At 35.0% G+C, this 20,190-nt stretch overlaps 1 protein-coding gene across 1 annotated transcript in view; it reads right to left on the bottom strand.

The window, feature by feature from the left end:
• Gm28710 (predicted gene 28710) overlaps window positions 1-20,190 on the bottom strand; it is a 90,649-nt gene that overhangs the window by 30,093 nt on the left and 40,366 nt on the right. The window contains exons 14-16 of the mRNA NM_001378608.1: window positions 16,322-16,427; window positions 15,556-15,777; window positions 14,698-14,843 (exon numbers count right to left, since the gene is read on the bottom strand). Coding sequence (NP_001365537.1) covers window positions 14,698-14,843; window positions 15,556-15,777; window positions 16,322-16,427 — 474 coding nt within the window. The remainder of the gene's footprint in view (window positions 1-14,697; window positions 14,844-15,555; window positions 15,778-16,321; window positions 16,428-20,190) is intronic.

The following is a 20,190-nucleotide window of genomic DNA, read 5'->3' as shown; positions in this document are numbered from 1 at the left end:
AGAGGCCGAGAAACCCAACTCCTGCAAGTTGTTCTCACAACTCTTCGGGTACTCACACAAATACATCAAATAAATTTTAACTAAACCAAGAATAAAAAAAGAAATCAAAGAAAGTATGTGAAACTGAGAACTCAATGTCCATTTTTATTTAAAGCTTTAATGGTAAAAAAAAAAATTAACTACATTGTGTTAAAGTATGTACTGATAGCATGCATATCAAAGAGATAAATAAAATGAACTCAATTTTCATAGACTTGCAAAATTCTTAACAGTGACACTAATGATAATATTTGTTAAGCTTTGCTCTCATTATCCATGAATGCCTTTCACAGATTATGAAGCGAGAGCGGGAATCCTCTTTCACTGATTTCTCTTTGCTAACTGAAATTCTTCTAGGCTTAAACATAGAAAAGTCTTAGTGTTACACTTCTCTGCAGCAATCCCAGAACAAAAACTTCTTTACTAAGTTTTAGTCCTGCATTTACTATTATATTAATATTATATATATATATATATATATATATATATATATATATATATATATAAATATATATATATATATATATATAGTGTGTGTGTGTGTGTGTGTGTGTGTGTGTGTGTGTGTGTATTTTAGTTTAGTCTACCTTTTAACATTTTTATTTTGGACATAGATTTCACAACCTTCCATAGGACCTTCTTACTCCTGGGTAATATGCCTTAGCAAGTGGAGCCCAGTGCATGATTTGTCCCAGGTGCAGTCTTGCTGCACTCGGTATGGATAAGCCAGATGTCCCACCAAGTTCTGTCTCTGATTCTATAGATCACTTCAGGCTTGTGACTTCTGCTAAATTTCCCTTTATCCTTTATGTCTTTTCCTGTTTGAGCACATGTTCTGCCTGCCTCTCTGCCTCATTGTCCTGAGTGCTAGGATAACAGGAGCTCTCCAGGCTTTGTGCTCACGTTTACTGTGGCAGCCTGTAGGCCAGATGGCAGGTATATATCCCTCCCTCTGAGGTGTTCTCTCACCAAGAAGGACACCTGTCATCATCCCATAGTGCTGGTGTTCCTGTGCCTTGAGGTGGTGAGTTCTTTTAGCCCTGATACTTTGGAAACGCCTGACATTTCCTTTCAGCACCACTGAAGTTAACCCTGATCTGCTCCTTTTTACTTCGTAACTCAATGCCAAATGCCTTACATCTAATAGTGTGATCTCTATTTTAGTTGACACTGTGATTAATAGTGTAATATTTTTGGACCGACTTTTGTAAACTATAACTATATAGTCCTTTATATTAAATATTGCTTATTTTTATGAATGGAGTGTCCATTTGCTTCATTATTTCTTAATTGATTCCTACAAAATTTTTAGCCACTGACAAAAAAAGTAACTTGAAACTCAAACATGTAGAACAAAATAGTCAAAAGAAAGGAGAAAAATGGAGAAAAGCAAATATAAATGCATCCATTAACATAAAAAACAAAATAATAAATAAATATGAATACATTAACAAGGAAAATGACTGTGAAGGACTTTGCTTTGCCTTAAAATACAACTATAATACTGAATCATAAACCATAAAATTATATAGAAACATGTTTAAAGGCAAAAATATAAGGACATGGCTTAAAATGTAAAACTAAAAATGAAATAAATACAAATGACAGGTCAATATTGAACATAAAAGAATTTTGGTGTATTTATGACTAGCAACTATTTGTCATTTAAGTAAATATTTCTACAAATTGTCAGTCATCATTACAGAGCAGAGAAGAAGTGCAAGCTAAACCACAGTGGTTAGAATTAAACAGCAACAACACCAAATGATGAAGAGGAACAGGAACTGAATACCTTGCACTTCACTGATAGGTATACAGTGATCAAGTCGACCTGGAAAAATTAAGTTTTCAGATACCAAAGAACACATTTTGGAGTGTGTCTCTGAAAGGCTGTGACGAGGTTAACACCTGACTCATAAGATTACATAATAAGAAATACCCCACTCATGAATGTAGACATTGTCCAATCCTCTGAAGAGTCAGATTAGAAAGACAAGGGTCGCATCTGCTTATTTGGGCAGGGGAGCTCCAGGTTCTTTTGCTTTGATAATTCAGTGTCCCCATCTCCAAACTTCACTCTCAGGCCACTTGGACTAAATGGGACAGTAAGTTTAAGCAACAAATGAAGTGTGAAGCACAGTTTCTTCAAGGTTTTGTTAACTTCTCCTCAAGATAGCATAGTTATTTTCCTCTCTGTGTTCAAATTTGCCCTATCCACACACTGTGGGAACCTCAAGGAGAAGCATAATATAAATTTTGATCCACAATACATGATATTCACAAATGAACGAGACAAAAGAACACCAGGTATACAGACACAACTTTATGATTCAAATACTTGTTTTCCCATTATAATGAGGAAAACCTGAAAACAGCAAGTATACAAAATTGTAAACCACATACAGTCCTCTAAGAAATGATAGAATTATCAGAAAAGAACAAGAAAAATAAATATACTTGAATTGAATGTTATTATATTTTGAGTATTAAGAAATGGACAATTCATGATTTCATTAAAATGTAATATGACTACTTCATAATTTGAAAATTAGTATAAGAAACATAAACTGCCATTTTTGCATGGGCTCATGCTACTTGTAGTTTCTTTTATCAAATCACTGATATCTAATCTTCTTTAATAATTATAAACTATGGGGCCAGAGAGATGATTCACTGGAACTGAATGCTTGCCTCCAAGCCTGATGATACCTGAGTCCAATTCCAGAAACGCATGGTAAGAGAGAGCCAACTGCCATAAGTTGTCATCTGACCTTTACCCAGAAATGATGGTATGCATGGTTTTCAGGAAAGCAACCACATCTCCTAGCCTCTGTGAGCACCCCCATCAATGTCACACACACACACACACACACACACACACACACACACACACACACACACACATACACACACACATACACACACACACACACACACACACACACACACACATACACACACACACACACACACACACACACAAATTAATTAATTAAGTTAATTAATTAATCAAAGTTATCACTGTGGACAATTTCTCAAATAGAAGCAATGTCTTTTTAGTGCTCCTACTGAGACTATCTACAACTTAAAATCACTACCATCTAACATTATTACTTGTAAACATAAAACACTTTCTAGAGGGTGCCGCTACCTCCCTACCCCCACCCTCAAAGCTGCATATTTCCATTCATTCTCCTGTCCCCTGGACTTTTCTCCTGCACCATCATACCTGGTCCTGCTCCCCTTTTCCCCTCCCCTTTCCATCTCCCACCCAAATCTCACCCTTTGTCTGCCTGCCTCCTGTGATTATGTCCTCCCCCTTCCTAAGTGGAATTGAAGCATCCTCACTTGGGCCTTCCTGCTTGTTAAACTTCTTACAGTCTGTGAGGTAACTTATGGATATTCTTTACTTTTTGGCTAGTAGCCACTTATCGGGAAGTACATGCCATGCATGTCCTTTTTGATCTAGGTTACCTCAGTCAGGATGATATTTTCTAGTTTTATTCATTTGTCTGCAAAATTCTTGATGTCCTCATTTTTAATAGTTGAATAGTATTCCATTATGTAAATGAACCACATTACCTGGGAGATGAGAGACTATCAGGACTCAATGGAGGTGACCTTAGCCAAAATGTCCAACCTTGAGGGAGGGAACTTGAAGAAACCCCTTACAATAGAGACAAGGCCTCAAGTAGAGGGGCTTGGTTACCAGCCCACAGTCAAAATTCTGACCCAGAATTGTTCCTGTGTAAAAGAACTGGAGAAACAAAAATGGAGAAGAGACTGAAGGAAAGGTGGTCCAATGACCGGCCTAACTTGGGATCCATCTCATGGCTGGGGGTGGGGCACTAAGGCCTGACACTGTTACTAATGTTATGATGTTATGATGGAATCCTGGAATGGGTGTCCTCTGAGAGGCCCTACTAGCAGCTGAGACAGACACAGATGCTTACACTCAACCATTGGATTGAAGTCAGGGTACCCCGATGGTTGAATTAGGAAAAAGAGTAAAGAAGCTGAAGGGGAGAGCAACCCCATAGGAAGACCAGCAGTCTCAACTAACCCAGACCCCAGGGAGCTCCAGAGCCCAACCAGGTAGCATACATGATCTGATTTGAGGTCCAGGGCACATATATAGCAGAGGACTGCCTGATCTGTCCTCAGTGGGAGAATATAAGCCTAATACTTGAGACACTTAAGGCCCTAGGGAAGGGAGATGCCTGGTGGTGTTGGGGAATCATCCTCTTGGAGCCAAGGGGGAGGAGGAATAAGTGTGGGAGGGAAGTCCAGGAGGTAAGCAATGGTTGGAATGTAAATAAATAAAATAATTTTAAAAAGAAAAATATAGAAACCTAAACTTTTATATAATACAGAATACCAATAATATCTGTATTATCTTTCTTCTGTCTCTCTTTTTTTTTCTGGGCTTCTTCCATCTTTCTCTCCCTCTCTTTCTCTCTTGCGTCAAGTTGTTTTGTTGTTGTTGTTGTTGCTGTTGTTTATTTGGTTTGTTGGTTGACTGGTTTGGTATGGTTTTGAAAGTAAAGAATACTCTAGGCAGTTGTGTAAGATTTGCAGAGAAAATCAGAGGATGTTCTTGAAATATTTGTCAGATCCCCCACTTCAATTCAATTCAATTCAGTCATATTTTCTGGAAGTTAGGATAGAGGACTGTAATATATCCCTTAACTGGCATAGTGGGACTCAAAATTCATTATTTTATTATGTATTTCTTCTTAGTTTATGAGATCAGTTTTCCGTATGTCATTTGTAGTACTTACAGGAAGGTTTATATGTTGGCTTTCTCCCTTGTAAAACATATGTTCTTGAGTTCTTGGCCTCTGAGTGAACATCCTCAGTCTCAGAGGACTCCAAGAGGCTGTTTTCATGTTATCTCTGGGGTTTATACACACAGCCTCTAGCCTCAGGCTGGGCTCTCATTTCTAACTTAGGGAGGACTTTCACTTCTGGGTGGGCACAGACATCATTTTCCCCTGTCTTTTTTATACTCACACTAACCATATTCATGTATGTATGTATGTATGTATGTATGTATGTGTGTGTGTGTGTGTATGTATGTATGTATGTATGTAAGTATGTATGTATATAAAATCTTCCTGTCCTTCCTTTTGTTGTTGTGGGTTTTGCTGTGTTGGAAAAACGTATTAAACAACAGCAACATTGGAAATAAAATCAAACTCATATAATAAATGACAAGAAATAACAAAAGTCAAAAGCAACCCTCTTATGGGTTTGTTTCTGCATTTTCCCGTTTTGGCCACAGAAGAAAGAGCAGACTCAGAACGAAAAGTTCTAAAGTGGATAGACTGTGCAACATTGTTGTCCCAATGTTCAGAATCTCATGAGCAATCTTGGCTTCCAAGGCAAGTGCAGTTGTATGTCGGACACGCTGCTCTAATGCAAGATGGTATGGATGTTGACAGACAGCAAAATGGCACTGCAGCCAACACAAGAGGATCTGCTAATCATAATCTGGAACGTGCTTTGTTATGGTCTGGCAGACATCCAAAGATCAAACTAGACTAAAAATAGTAGCACTAGTGGGGATTCTTCAGCAGTCCTCTGTCCCAGTCTTTTCCAGGTCTCTTTAGCTTCCAATAGATTTTCCCCCCTCATTTTTATGACATGGTCTCATCTATTTTAATGAAGTTATTTGGGGCTTTAAAGTATAAATTTCTTAGATTTTAAGCCCTTAAAATAAAATTTCAATTATATGTGTCTATTGCATCTTTTCTTATCTAAAACATGATTTCTCAAATAAGTCTTATCCATTCACCTCCTAGAGAACATTTCACTTGCACCTAAGTTTGAGCAGTTACAAAGAAAGATGCTATAGACATCCAGATACTGGCTTTGGGATGGACATACATGTTTTAGGTAACTCAACTGAATGTTATGGAGCATAACTTCCAGATGGCATGGCTGAATTTTTACTTTTGCTAGAAAATGTTGAACTTGTCTGAAATAGACATTATTTTTAATAATACTGGTAACGAACATGAGTAGTGTCTTTTGTCCAACAGCCTTGCCAGCATTTGATGGTATTCTTATTTTCACCATTAAATTGCATGTCTGTTATATTTAATATATTTAATTTCATTTCTATTAGTCTCTCGTTATCATTTTTAACATTTACATCTGTAAGACAATGCTGTTGAGCAGATTTCCTTATGCTTCTTTTCATCTATAAATTTTTAATAAATTATCTACTAGGATTTTTGTTGTTATTAGTCATACCTTAATAAAGTTTCTTTTCTTATTGCTGATATATTATTTTTGCATTCTTAAAATGCTTTTGACAATAGTTTTAAAACAAGCAGATATCCTGCAAATACTTTTTTTCTCTCACTGCAGCTTGTGTTTAAATGTTTAACCATCATTTTTCAGAAAGAAGCTACAAGGATTTTTACTAAAATGTAGTTTGTCAGAACTTTTGTGTGTCTTCTGTCCTGTGCCTATGTAAGATTGGGTACTAAAAGCACTCCAGAAGTCTTCTATGTTTTCTAGGACTTTTACAGTTTTCATTTTACAGTTAGATCTAAAAATCACACTGAGTGAAGTCTGTTAAGAGTGTGAGTTCTTTCCCTGATGTCACTCCAGCATCATTCACTTGTCTTTGCTGAATGCTTTGGTGTCTGCTCCTATATCTCAGTTCAGTTTCCTGTTCCTTCAGTAATATGAAATAGCCTTAATTACTGTGGACTTCTACTCATTTGAGTCAGCACTTCACACTGTAGCTACTAGACCAAACCAGCCCCAAATTCATGGACATCCTCCTACCTAGGCCTCCCAAGTGATGGAAGTAGAGAAATGAGCCACAACCCCCTGCTGTATTATCTTCAAGACTTTATTCATATCCTTAAGTATTTCATTCTGAGCCTTGGGTTCTTCCAAGTTGCTTGTCAATATCCATAAAGAGAATATATGTAATTTTATTAGATTGCATTGAATTTATATAGCAAGTAGTAAACAACTTATACGTTAACAATATTGAGTCTTCTGTCTGAGAATATGAAAAAGCTCTCCATGTTGTTCTCTTTAATTTTTTCATTTAAATTTTATAGTTTTATTCATCTAGGCATTAGAACTTGTATTTTAGCTTCATACCTAATGTTTCATTTTCTAGATGTTTTATGTGAATAGTATTATATTTATGATTTCAAGTTCCACTTGCTTATTGTGGATTATTAGAAAAATAATAAACTTCAGAATATTTTACTATTATTTGGTAAGCTTGTTATAATAGGTCCTTAATTTGGGAACTCTCAATTTATTCTCTTGTATTTTCTAAATATAAAAAATATATCACACAGAGAACAATAATTTCTATCTTTCTTTCAACTAAATAAATCTATCCTTGAGTTAACTAGGTTTTCTGTTATAACTTCAAAAGTAAGATGAAAAGGCACATAACCATGCCATTAAGTAGAATATTAGTTTGAGGATTTTTGCTTTTTAGATGTATCAAGTCAAAGAATTTCTCTATTATTCCTTTGTTTAGAATATTTATGAGGAAGTAGAGTTTGATTTTATCAAATATTTTTCTTTATTGATTAGTGTAATTGTGTCAATTTTCTCTCTAACTTGGTAGAATGATGGAATATATTAATAAGTTATGAAAATATTCAACCATATTCACACAAGAGAAATACTTATGTGATCATGACTTAAAACATCTCTGTATATTCTAGATATGGCTTGTCATATTCTATTGGAGTTGTTTGTATCTCCAGTCATAAGAAACACTGGTCTATAATTCTTGTACAATTTTCATCTGGCTCTAATATATAATTTTGTTACCTTGTTCATAAAAGCTCACATTTTCCTTTTTACAAATTATTCCTATGAAGTGCTTCTGACACTATTTCCCAAAAGCTAGGAGAGTATGATGATAATAGTTTCAGTTACAAACAAGACAGTGGCCTATACAAGTCCTAGATCCAAGGAAAGCAGTGGTTTTATGGATGGACAGCATCCTTGTCTATCATCTTTGGGCCTTTAGTTTGCAAGAAGAGCCAGAAACCTCTTCTCTTTAGAGAAATTTCTAGAAATAGACATTTTGTTGAGGGAATAATACTCTGAACATATGGTATCAGGATTGGGAGATATTGACTTTTTCACTTATAATAGAAATCTGAAATATTTATCCTATCACTAGGTAAATTCTAAGTATGGAAATATCATTTGCTGATGAAACAAAAAAAAAAAAAAGAAAGAAAATGAAAAATGGTCATGTGGTCAAACTGCTTCCCAATATTTATTTTTGTATATATAAACTAGTACTTTCCTTTGCATAGAGGTCATTAATACAAAGTCTTCTGGTTGCCCAAGAACTAAGAACCAGTAACTGTTGTGTACTCTACAGGACTCTCAAATAGGCCCCTCGAAGGCTCAGGAAGCATCATGGAAAGTACACAGAAAGAACAGACAGCAAAATGATAGGGAGGGTTGCTGTCAATTGCTGTTCTATTAGTAAGATACACCTGAGCACTCAAAATGTATAACAGTTGCAGTTGTCTACATACAGCTTTCACAAGACTAAGACAGCAGACATTCAGTCTTACATAGCAGAGGTGATCATAGAGCCCTGCTGTGCCCAGACATATGGATAACAGTGGAGGGTTTCTAGAGGAGAGAATCATTTCCTTCAGTGAGATAGCTATTGTGTTACTCACGTTGCAGTAGATACATTTGTAGTCATGACCACATGAGTGAGCCTGGTCAAGCCCAATGAATCACCAAGAAGGAAGAAAAAAAAAACAGAAGGAGGAAGAGGAGGAAGTAGAGGAGGAAGAGGAAAAGGAGGAGATGGAAGAGGAGGAAAGGAAAAAAACACCTAAAGATAGAAATAGACTATCAGAGAGTGAGTATGAAAGACAGTGAGTGAAGAGTATAATCAAAATGTATGTCACGGGTTAAATCGCCAAATAGTAAGTTAACAAAAGACCCTTCATTTCTTGTTATATTTTATGGTGAATCAGGTTTGTAATGAATTCTACCTACATTTGCTGATGGAATAACTTAGGGAGGGATTTGATGTTCATCTTTGTATCATAATTTTATTTTAAGTAACCATCAAATTCTGCCTTATGTTATTGATACATATAGATAAAACGTACATGCATATATCTCTCCATACATTATTATGTGTAATCCAAAAAACACATTGACTTATATATGATAAACTTCAGATATTATAACTTGAACGATAGTCTTCCTATAAAAATAAAAGGTGCAAATTAAGAAGAATATTCATCTGAGGCAGTTGTGTTTATAAACCACAATATTGGTATAAAAATCCCAACATGGGAATATTTTAGAACTACTCCAATATTTTAGCATCATTTTAATGGCTTTCTAAGAACATCATTATGGTTGTACTTATGTTTGTTAAAATCATATTACATTTTATTAGAAATAGTGTAGATTACTCTGTGTTGCAATTATTCAGTAATACTAGAAAATTATCAACTAGTTAGAAAAATCATACTCTCTCAACAAAAAAGTTAGATGATCAAAAGTGGTATCAATAGTCTTTGAGAACAAATTTCTTAAATGAATGTTTGTGCTTTTATAGAGCTATATAAATAATGATACTTTACTCTCAAAGCATGGGAATAGGAAGTTGTTGGGCCCTACTTTGCCTTGGTTTGGGCCTTGTAGACAAACCGGAGCCTGGCTCGATTTTCGAGACCTGTCATTTGCTTGAGAATAACTCAGCACAACCTACCAACATAAATGAGACTGCCTCTGCCTAGCTACCACTGATGTATCAATTTCTTAGAGGCACCGTGAAATCACCCCACGCCCCTCTCATCTCACACCACCCTCATAAGTCATCTCACCTCATACCCTTATCCATACCTCCTTGCCTTCTCTATATAAGCAAGTGTCTAGTTTAATAAAGTGAGTTCCTACTTTGACAAGACTCCCTGTCCAGTGCATTGACACTCGCTATCCTGCCAGCAAAGAGCCAACAGAATGATAGGAATAAGTTTGTGAGAATGCATTTGGAGGGATACTATTAGAAACCAGAAAAAGTCTGCAGTATGTTAAATGCACTAGACCATGTAGTGTTACAAATAAGCATAAAATATGGCTCACTATACTAGTAACAAAGTTTATTTTGCCTGTGTCAAAATCAGATATGTTAGGTATTTTGAAGGCTGATTATTTATGCATTGACTTAGAGATTGATGTTCTTTATATAATTTTTTCTACTTTCAAGGCTTTGTTTCAGGGATTCAGAAGGTCGCTTAGTTGATAAAATGCTTGTCATGTAAACACAAAGAACAAGTTTTCTCTCCAGAAAGCCAGGGTTGGGGTTTTGTACTGGTTATCCCAGCACTGGGGAAGAAGAGACAGCCAGGACTCTGGGGGCAGGCTGGCCAGGAACTTTACAACTTTATACTTATAAAGACAACTAACTTCAGACTGTCTTTAAACACAAGATAGACAGCACCTGAGGAATGATACCCAATGTTGACCTTTGGTCTTTACACACAGGTACACATATAAATAGGTAGACCAGCACACACACACACACACACACACACACACACACACAAACACCACACATACACATACAAAACAAATGCACACATACAAAACACATACAACATACACATACAAAACAAACACACACATATACACACACAAACCCAACTGGGCAAAGTTTTGGTGTTAGGTTTAGCTCTTCATTCCATAAATTTTGCAAATGACTGCAATCTTGCTGAAAAATTGCCAGGAAATGTTAAAAGCTTGTTTATGGAAAAATATAATGGTTTTTGAATATAAAAAAGCCATGGCTACTACATTATAATAAACACTAAGAAAAACATCAAAAACTCCATTGCTTTTGAATAGTGATGAGATATGTCTATGTTTCCATTGTGCAAATGGGAGAATAAATATAATTTTGTTAAATTTTCTCTCACCCTAAAATTTTTGCTCTTTAGGATAGAATTTAGGGATCGGTACAATTTTTTCTACTCAAACTTTGTAGCCACACTTCCAATATATACTATGCTAAGTAAATATTTAAGGAAATCCTTTGATTATCAGATAAAGAGAAAAGATATATGAGAAAGAATTCTGCCTTTAAGGGCTTAATGTAATAAACTAAAAGTATGATTTTATAAATTATTTCAGAAAAATTTAAATGATAAACTACAGACATAAAGAATGCTGGGGATAATGAAAAGAATGGTTAATATCCAGTTCTCTGCATCTACCAAGAGTGTTTGGTATTTCTTTTGTCTCCTTCAGCTTGCATTTTTCCCCCTCCAAATATGATCTTTCACAACTTATAAATAAAATCTGTAGTAGGTTAGCTCTTTATGCTATATTTTAAAATTCCCTAAACTCTACCATATTTAGTGTATGAAAGAAATTGATTTACAGTTTTTTACCATTTCAATTTCATATTAATGTAAACAATTCAAGGAACGTTGTGCTTTCAAAAATATCCAAGATGAGGAATATTTATGATGTAGCTTAATCTACAAACGCAAGAACATTTTAAATGTGTTTATCAGTCATGGTTAAGTAAGTCCCTAGCTGTTGTTTTTGTGGAAAAAATGATGAAAAGCCCATCCTAATAAAATATGTGAAGCCATCAGGAGAACGATGTCAATGAGATTCTTCTCCATCTGTGGAGTGCTCCCACTTCACTTATCTATGAAGAGTGAGTGCAGTATTCATGATGATCCTCTGAGTGCTTCTCAGAGTCACATTGAAGTTTCAGTTATACTACAGGACTAAATACAGCCATCAGCAGTTTGTGAAGAGACTATTTAAAACGTCTCAATAACCTGTCCTACATCCATAATAGTAAGTGGAGGTGCTGGGATTCTAACCCAAGTTAATTCTTTGAACTCTTCACTTCTTGCTGGGACAACAACTATATGTGAAATTAAGTGATGTATTGATACTGAACATGTGCACATCATTCTAGCTGAGTTTCTGTGGATAGCAGATCCAAGTTGGATATCTGTGTATGTGTTTCACTTGCAGAAAAATGCAACACATATGCAAACTCTCACACTTCACAGGGTCATTTCTGTTAAAAAAAGAAAAATCACTAAAGTTCGTTTTCTAAACAGGTAGTTTCCTCTACTACCAGACCAATTTTGCGAGGACCCTGCATGCTTTTAGAGTAAATTCATTTTACAGGAATGAATTTTGAAACTGTGACTACTCTGAAAGGCACTTTCAAGAAAAGACTGACATTCCTTTTTTTAGCCATCATTCAATTATTATTTGCGATGTAAAGAGAAAATCTTTACGTGTTCCAGAAATGGAGCATGCATCTGGCACAGGAGAGCCGCTGTGCTTCGGTCTGAAAACAAAGGGCACATGTTTGGTAACAATTCCTTCAAAAAAGACTCACAAAAGAGACAGTGATGATTTAGAAACTGTCCTCTGAGGAAATTGATCATTCTCTTTGCAGGAGACAAAACACTCTTCAGTTTTGTATGCAAATTCTTGTCAGCAAGTACATTATGCTGTAATACACACTACATGATCACGCTGTGAAATGATTTTTGCTTGGGGATTTTTTTCACTTTGTTTTGTTTTTATTTGAGTAAAAGCATCTGACTTTGCTTTGCCTCAGACTCTGGCAGCCAGACCATTGGTATAAAGATTGATTCGCTTACCTTGAGTGTGATGGAAACATAAGTTTGGTCTCTCGCTGGACAGGAACACAGCCCTATTTAACTATTTCATTGTTCACAGGACTGGTTCCTTCTACGCTTATTGTTTTCCAAATTGAGATGTTAAGTTACTCTACCCTTTTGTGTACTAATTTATCATTTAACCTTCACCTATTTCTCTGTCAGCATGTTTGCTAAGGTTATAGATTTAATATCATATCTTTCAAATATTTTCTTCAAGCTTTTATGTGCTACCATTACCAAATACAAAAGGTTGCTTGGCTGAAAGACCAGCAATTTACTTTCTCTCAGTTTTAGAAGCTGACAAGTCTGAGACAAGTTCATGATCTGTTGGGGCTGTTGTTCTGTGGTGGTTTTCTACAGCCAGGTCCTCTCAGAACATCAAGAAGGGGGAGAGAGAATACTCCCTAGAGGCTTTGTTTGCTTCTTCATTGTTCTCTGAGTATCCTAACCTTATCAGACTGAGGCCACACCTGCCTCTCATCCTTTATCAAATTACCTTCTAATACAAATGCAAATAACTCCAACAAATCACCCTGGGGATGAAGACTCAGCAAGAATCTTGGGAGTGTACAACCATTCAGCTCAAAGGGACACTAACTTTCCAGTTTATAAAAAGCATAGTTTGATAGTTCATTCTGACAGATGTAGTATAGATACACTTTTATGCTTCTGATTTCAATAATGGAACACTACTATGTTTGTCTTCATTATGAATTTTAGTCTCTGTTGAAAACAAGGTACTATTTTAGAAACTTGCAGCTTTAGAAATCTGAGCCCTGACTTATTTTCCAAATAAAATAGTATTGGTAACTTTTACCCAAATTTATTTTGAGAACGTTTTCAGAATAAAGGGTATAGAGTTCTAAGAAATACACAGACTTTGCCTGATCGTAACATAACAGTACTAATACATGTGTGTGTGTGTGTGTGTGTGTGTGTGTTATATCTACTATAAAAGTAATTTACCAACTTTGTCTTTCTGATTCCAAAAATGAAAGAGATAAGTGCTTCTTCAATGAAGAATACAGGTAACTCTTGTCATCCTACATAGTTGATATTAGTCATTTGCGTGCAAAATAGAATGGCAACAATAGGTTTAGAAATCTCAGGCCCTCTCCCAGGAGAGAAACTGTAAATATGAGTGTGTATAGGTGGATTGCTGGAAGCTTGCATAGAAAAGAAGTTTCGTTAGCTCGTGACATCCTTGAGTCAGAGTTGAAACCAGTCAAGTCACTTCATTAAATTTCTCTCTAAAAAGATTTTGGCCTGTTTTATTACATTTTCCAGACATAACGAGGCTGTGGTGGGGATTACAACACTGAGCCATGGACACCGCTGAGAGGTTCAGCTCACCAGAGCACATGTGAAAATGTTCACCTCAAAGCATTATGCAAAGGCTCTACTCAATGTCTGCAGCTTTAAATCATCATTTGTTTGGAAATTATTGCCTTTTCTCTGGGATCCAGAGTTGAAAATCTTGTAGGTCTCAAGGAGCAAAAATGAATGCAAACACTTGATAAAAGAAATTTGGCTCTATCTATAAAAGATAATTTTTCTTTTTTTTTTCAAAGTTCCACCAATAAAAGAGATGCATTTGATTATATTGATGTACAGTTCAAACAAGTCAGGTCACATATATTCTCACATTGAATCTTTTACAGTCTTTTTTAGTATAATATTTTAATAAATTAAGTGCAACTTATGATACTAGGCTCTCTCTTCATGCAAATTCTTACTGGATGATTCAGAAATCACAACATACTCTGCATGTAGAAACAATTCTATCATTGCCCATTACAATTAAAAGTAGTTTTGGACCAGACATCTCACTCTGAACTTAGGTCAATGATAAAAGACTGTGTTAACCACTCCCAACTATCTTTGATTTTGATTTTTTTTCTTTTGAGAATATGTCTGTTAAGTAATAACAATATATCAAGCATAGATGAACTCTTACCAGGACGTTGATGGTCACCTGAGCAGTAGCACTTCTCTGCCTGAGAGGGTCTGGGAGCACGTCATTTCCCATGTCTATGACTCTCACAGTTATCTTATACTGAGAAGTCACTTCCCTGTCCAGTGAACTCAACAGCTTTATCATCCCTAGCACAAATACAATGGGAAAGTTATTTCAGAACTACATAATAGTTTTAATCAGTGCTAGATTACAATCTATAGAGATGAAGTCTTTGTGACAGTACCAAGGTAGAAAATGAATGATATAAAAACATTTGTCCCAAATTCATATCATTATCCCCACAGTTAAATAATGACAGATGTTAACTCATGCATTAGTCACCTACTGTACATTCTGAGGCATTTGGAAGAATGCATGTGTGCAAAGGCTTTCTGAATTTCAATATATCAAAGATCAAAATGTCAGGGTTTTCTCTGTGGTTGCTAAGAATTATGGATACAGTTGACAAACCATGGTGAACAGTGTGGAGCTCAAAGGGGAGGGATGCACTGATAAAAAGTGTTCTTTCCCATGAATACTAAGTGAAATATATTCAAAACGAGGTACTGATTTTAAATTTAATTTTTGAGATTTTCATATATGCACACACTATTTTAACATAATTTAAACCCTTCACTGCTATCCATCTAACTCCTGTCATAGCCCTCTTGAATTCATGACCTCATCTTTTATAACTTATTGTTTCACATATACAAATATGTACAATGTACCAACTCCAGTACATGTGCTTTAAGTCGACCAATTAGGATTGGGAAAATTATCACGGAATTTAGCTTATTCCTGGAGAAAATTGATTCTCCACTTTATTATTAACTATTATTAGCATTCTTATATTACCTGTATCTGATTCGATGTAAAATGTGGGAGGTATCCCAAAGTTACCTCCAACAATGCTATAGTGTATATTGTTGAATGGCCAGTCTTCATCAATAAACGTAATTTTTCCAACTAGTGTATCAGTTGGACTGTTTTCAAATATACTGAAGGTAAATTCCATCATAGACCCAGCAGGATTGTGTTCATTTATACGGCTCACTCTTAATATGATTCTAATGATGGCTGTGGAGGAATAATATTTATAACAGTGTAAACAGAGCAATAATATGTCCTCTTTAACAATTCTTATGTTTTCCTTTAAAATGACTATTCACATATTTGATTTTATATGATTTGATTTTCATGGATATGCTTATATTGAGGTTTTACTAGTAAATTAGTAACTTTCAGTTATACAGTACTTAAAATAGTTAGCAATGCTTTATTAACTGATTTTTGAGTATTCACCAATGTAGAATACACTGATTACTTGTTCAATATTTAAAACAAGTAAATATTACAAAAAAATTATATTCAAAAGGTGCTATATTATACACATGAGAAGTATTATATCAACTTAATTCTAGTTTTAATTTGTCTTTCAGCATTTAAATAGTAATATACATGGACTCAATAAATTAATTTGATCATAACTACTTATATGCATTATTATGACTTATGATTGGAATATTTTTAACTATAAAAAATCTAAGAGCTAATACTTAAGATACTATGTATTTTTACTTAATTCAAACTATTTTCATATATTGAATTAATAACTTCTTACTTGAGAGTACAGGAATACCTTCATCAGATACTCTTACAAATAATGTGTGTTTAAAGTCCATTCCTGCAAAAATTGTACTATCATAATCTAGATTCATAGGTCCAATCTGTAAATGAAAATAATATACTATTATTTTGTTTTGATTACATGTCTACTTTGCCAATTATGACTCCAAAAGGAAGATAGTAAACCAATAAATAGAAGTGTTATTTTACAATACTACTGTATAGTTAAATATCCATGAGCTACAAACCCAAACTATATATGTAATTTTAGCTTAAGGAGTAACCAAACTTAAAATTAAAAACATATGTAATTAATTCTAATCATATGCTTTATTCAGGAAAACATTTTAAGTGCTATTATTTCAAAAAGTAATAAACAGGGACAACATTGGATAAGCATACTTTTTTTAAAAATAATAATCTGGTGGAGACTCTGAGTTCCTTCAACTATAACTGAGAAATGTTGTAGGTCATTCTGATGCTCTTTATAATCTAATGTTAAATACTGGTTCCTCAAGATGTGGTTGTATCTTGCTCTAACCCACAGATTCTCACACACTCAAAATGATGGTATGTGAGCCTTCTTCCAAATTTAATTGGTCAATAAAAGACTTAAAGTCTGTTATTGGGCAGTGAAGGAGAAAAAGTGGGACAGGAGGTTCAAGCGAGGGTGTTGCAGGTAAAGAGAGAACATATAGGAAAACAGAAGAGGAAGAAACCACCATGGACCAGAACCACATGGCCAGGAAAAACAACAAGTAACAAGGAACTTTATAGCTGAGGAGTAAGTTAATATAGCCCTAGATCTGCCCAATCTAAGCTTATGGCTTGTAAATAAAATACCTGCATTGTGTTTCTTTTATATAGCTTTGCTAGGATTATAAATTCATAGCACAGAGAAAAGTATTTCAGGTGTTCAAGGGAGTGTTTAGCTACTGATTTCCACTGGAGAGTTTAAACAGTTCCTAGCTATATAAAGAGCAGCATGTGCCCAGTCCTCCATCTGCCATAACATCATGACAAGAAACAGCTACTTTTTTGCAGCATACGATGGTGCAACAGTATGACAACCCATAAGTTACAGAAAATGGATTTTCAACTTGTGAAATGTACAATTTCGGAATGATTTGTTTGGAACATATTCATGTTAGGTTGAGGGGCATCTAAAATTACTGTTTTGTGTCATGTATTTAAGATTTTTGCAATGATATTATATGCCTCCAAAATGAATTAAATCCGAATGGGAAATAATGAGAGTAATGCTATATAACAAGTCTAAACTCCAACCTTCCAAATAATGTCAATAGAAAGCTTGAAGTCCACTCTGCTAAGGGGTCTAAACATCCCCTTATGGACATACAGGGCAGGCATGATGTTATCGGACTGTTTAATAACACTAAATATATAGGCAAAGCCATCTAAGATGCTTCTGTCCACATATCTTGCCTAATCATACAATCCTCACAGAGCTCACAGCCTAGACTTCATCTGAAACCTTCCAAGAGGATAAAGAAAACACATGATTGCTGCTGGCTTCTCCAGCTTATTTGAAATCCTTTCCATGCCCTATCCATGTGCACATTAGCTATTTTCTCAACACTCAACATTTATTATTCAGGGAAGATGTATTTAGCCATCAAGTGATTCTTTTGGCACAGAAGTACGTTGCTTTTTAAAGATTCTATATTTTCACAAAACACACAGAAGAGAAAAAGACTGTGTACATTAACCAACTGGGAAAAAAGTGGCTCCTTTGGGAATTAATGAAAATGTTAGGTGGTATCTAGGGTTTATGCCACTGCTAAAATTCTATATTCTAAGTAAATAAGGAAAGATGAAATAAATAACATCAATGGCACTAGCATCAATAATGCAGTTAAGGCACAAATTTTTCCACTACAATTCCTGCTTATGCTAACACTATCGGTGTTCAATCACATGAAAAATAGAAATAAGCTGAATACTGACAGGAACTATAACTACTATCAGAAAATAACCAAGGCTGGTACAGACATAGAATTTCTAAGCATTACATCAATAACTTTGAAGACAATTTTAGAAATATGGTTTTCTAAATCAAGGTTTGGAATTTTGACATTCTAAATGACTAAAAGAAATCAATAGAGTTTTTTCCCTGTAAACTAGAAAAACATGTAATTTCTTTACATGTTCAATAATCTAAAATTGAAACACCATTTGTTAAAATATTTATTTAAAATATAAAGACTTCTGTATAGTAAGTATACCATCGTCCAAGGTATATAGCAGCCTATAGAATGGAAAGAAATCTTTACAAATTGTATATCTGACTAACTATATGTAATATTAGAATATGTATAACATCTATATTCTAATCAAATATACAAATATATAAAATATATAAAAAGCAAAACTTAAAGTCAAGAAAATAATTTAATCAAGATGAGTTATAGAACTAAACAAAGAGTTCTCAAAAGATGAAGCACAAATGGTTGAGACACATTTTTTAACTGTTCAGAGTTATTATCCACAATAAAAATGCAAATTAAAACTGCTTTCAGATTTCATCTTTCCTCAGACTGAATGGCCAAAATCAATAAAACAAATGACAGTACACACTGAGAAAGATGCAATCAAAGGGAAACTTAATCATTGCTGATGGGAATGCAAAATTGTACAGGCACTATGGAAATCTGTGTGGAGGGCCTTCAAAAAGCTGTAAATTGATCAATAACAAGATCCTGTTGGATGAAGCCTCTCAGGAGACATTTATGTAGGCTCTTCTCTGTCATGTCTTTCTGGGTCTGGGTTCCCTCACTTAGGATATTTTCTAGCTTCATCCATTAGCCTGAAATTTTCATGATGTTTTTGTTTTTAATAGTCAAATAGTATTCTATTGTGTAGATGTACCATATTTTCTTTATCCATTTATTCAGTTGAGGGACACTAAGATTTTTTTCCAGATTCTGGCTATTACCAATAAAGTTTCTAAGGAGGTAGTTGAGCAAGTGTCCTTGTGGTAAGATAGGGGATCTTTAGGTATATGCCTTGGAGGGGTATAGGTTGGTCTTGGGATAGAATTAATCCAAAATCCACCAAATTGATTTCCAAAGTGGCTGTACAAGTTTACACTCCCACCAGCAATGGATGAGTGTTCTCATTGCCCCACATCCTCATCACTACATGTTGTCACTTGACCTTAGCCATTCTGAAGGGTATAAGATGGAATCTCAGGGTCATTTTGATTTGCATTACTCTGATGACTAAGGATGTTGAACATGTCTTTAAGTGCTTCTCGACCATTAGAGATTCCTCTGTTGAGAATTCTCTGGAGCCATTTTTTTTTAATTGGGTTATTTGGTTTGTCGTTATCTAAATCTTGAGTTATTTATATAATTTGGGTAATAGTCCTCTGTTGGATGTATGGTTGGTGAAGATCTGTTCCCATTCTGTAGGCTGCTGTTTTGTTTTGGTTTTGGTTTTTTGTTTTGTTTTCTTTTCTTCTCTTTTTGTCTTGTTTCGTTTTCAGAGATAGTCTTTCCCCTCCCCACCCCCATTGGCTACTTTTTTTAAAAATTTTTTTTCTTAGACATTTTATTTATTTACATTTCAAATGTTATCCTCTTTTCTAGTTTCCCCTCTGGAAATCCCCTATCCTCTCCCTCCTTCCCCTTCTCCCCAACACACCCACTCCTGCTTCCTGGCCCGGGCATTTCCCTATACTGGGGTATAGAACCTTTACAGGATCAAGGTCCCCTCCTCCCATTGATGACAGACTAGGCCATCCTCTGCTACCTATGCAGTTATAACCATGAGTCCCACTATGTGTTTTCTTTGATTGGTGGTTTAGTCCCAGAGAGCTCGGAGGATACTGATTAGTTCATA

Source organism: Mus musculus, chromosome 5, assembly GCF_000001635.26.
Source record: "Mus musculus strain C57BL/6J chromosome 5, GRCm38.p6 C57BL/6J".
NCBI lineage: Eukaryota > Metazoa > Chordata > Mammalia > Rodentia > Muridae > Mus > Mus musculus.
This window is presented reverse-complemented; position numbering and strand designations above follow the sequence as displayed.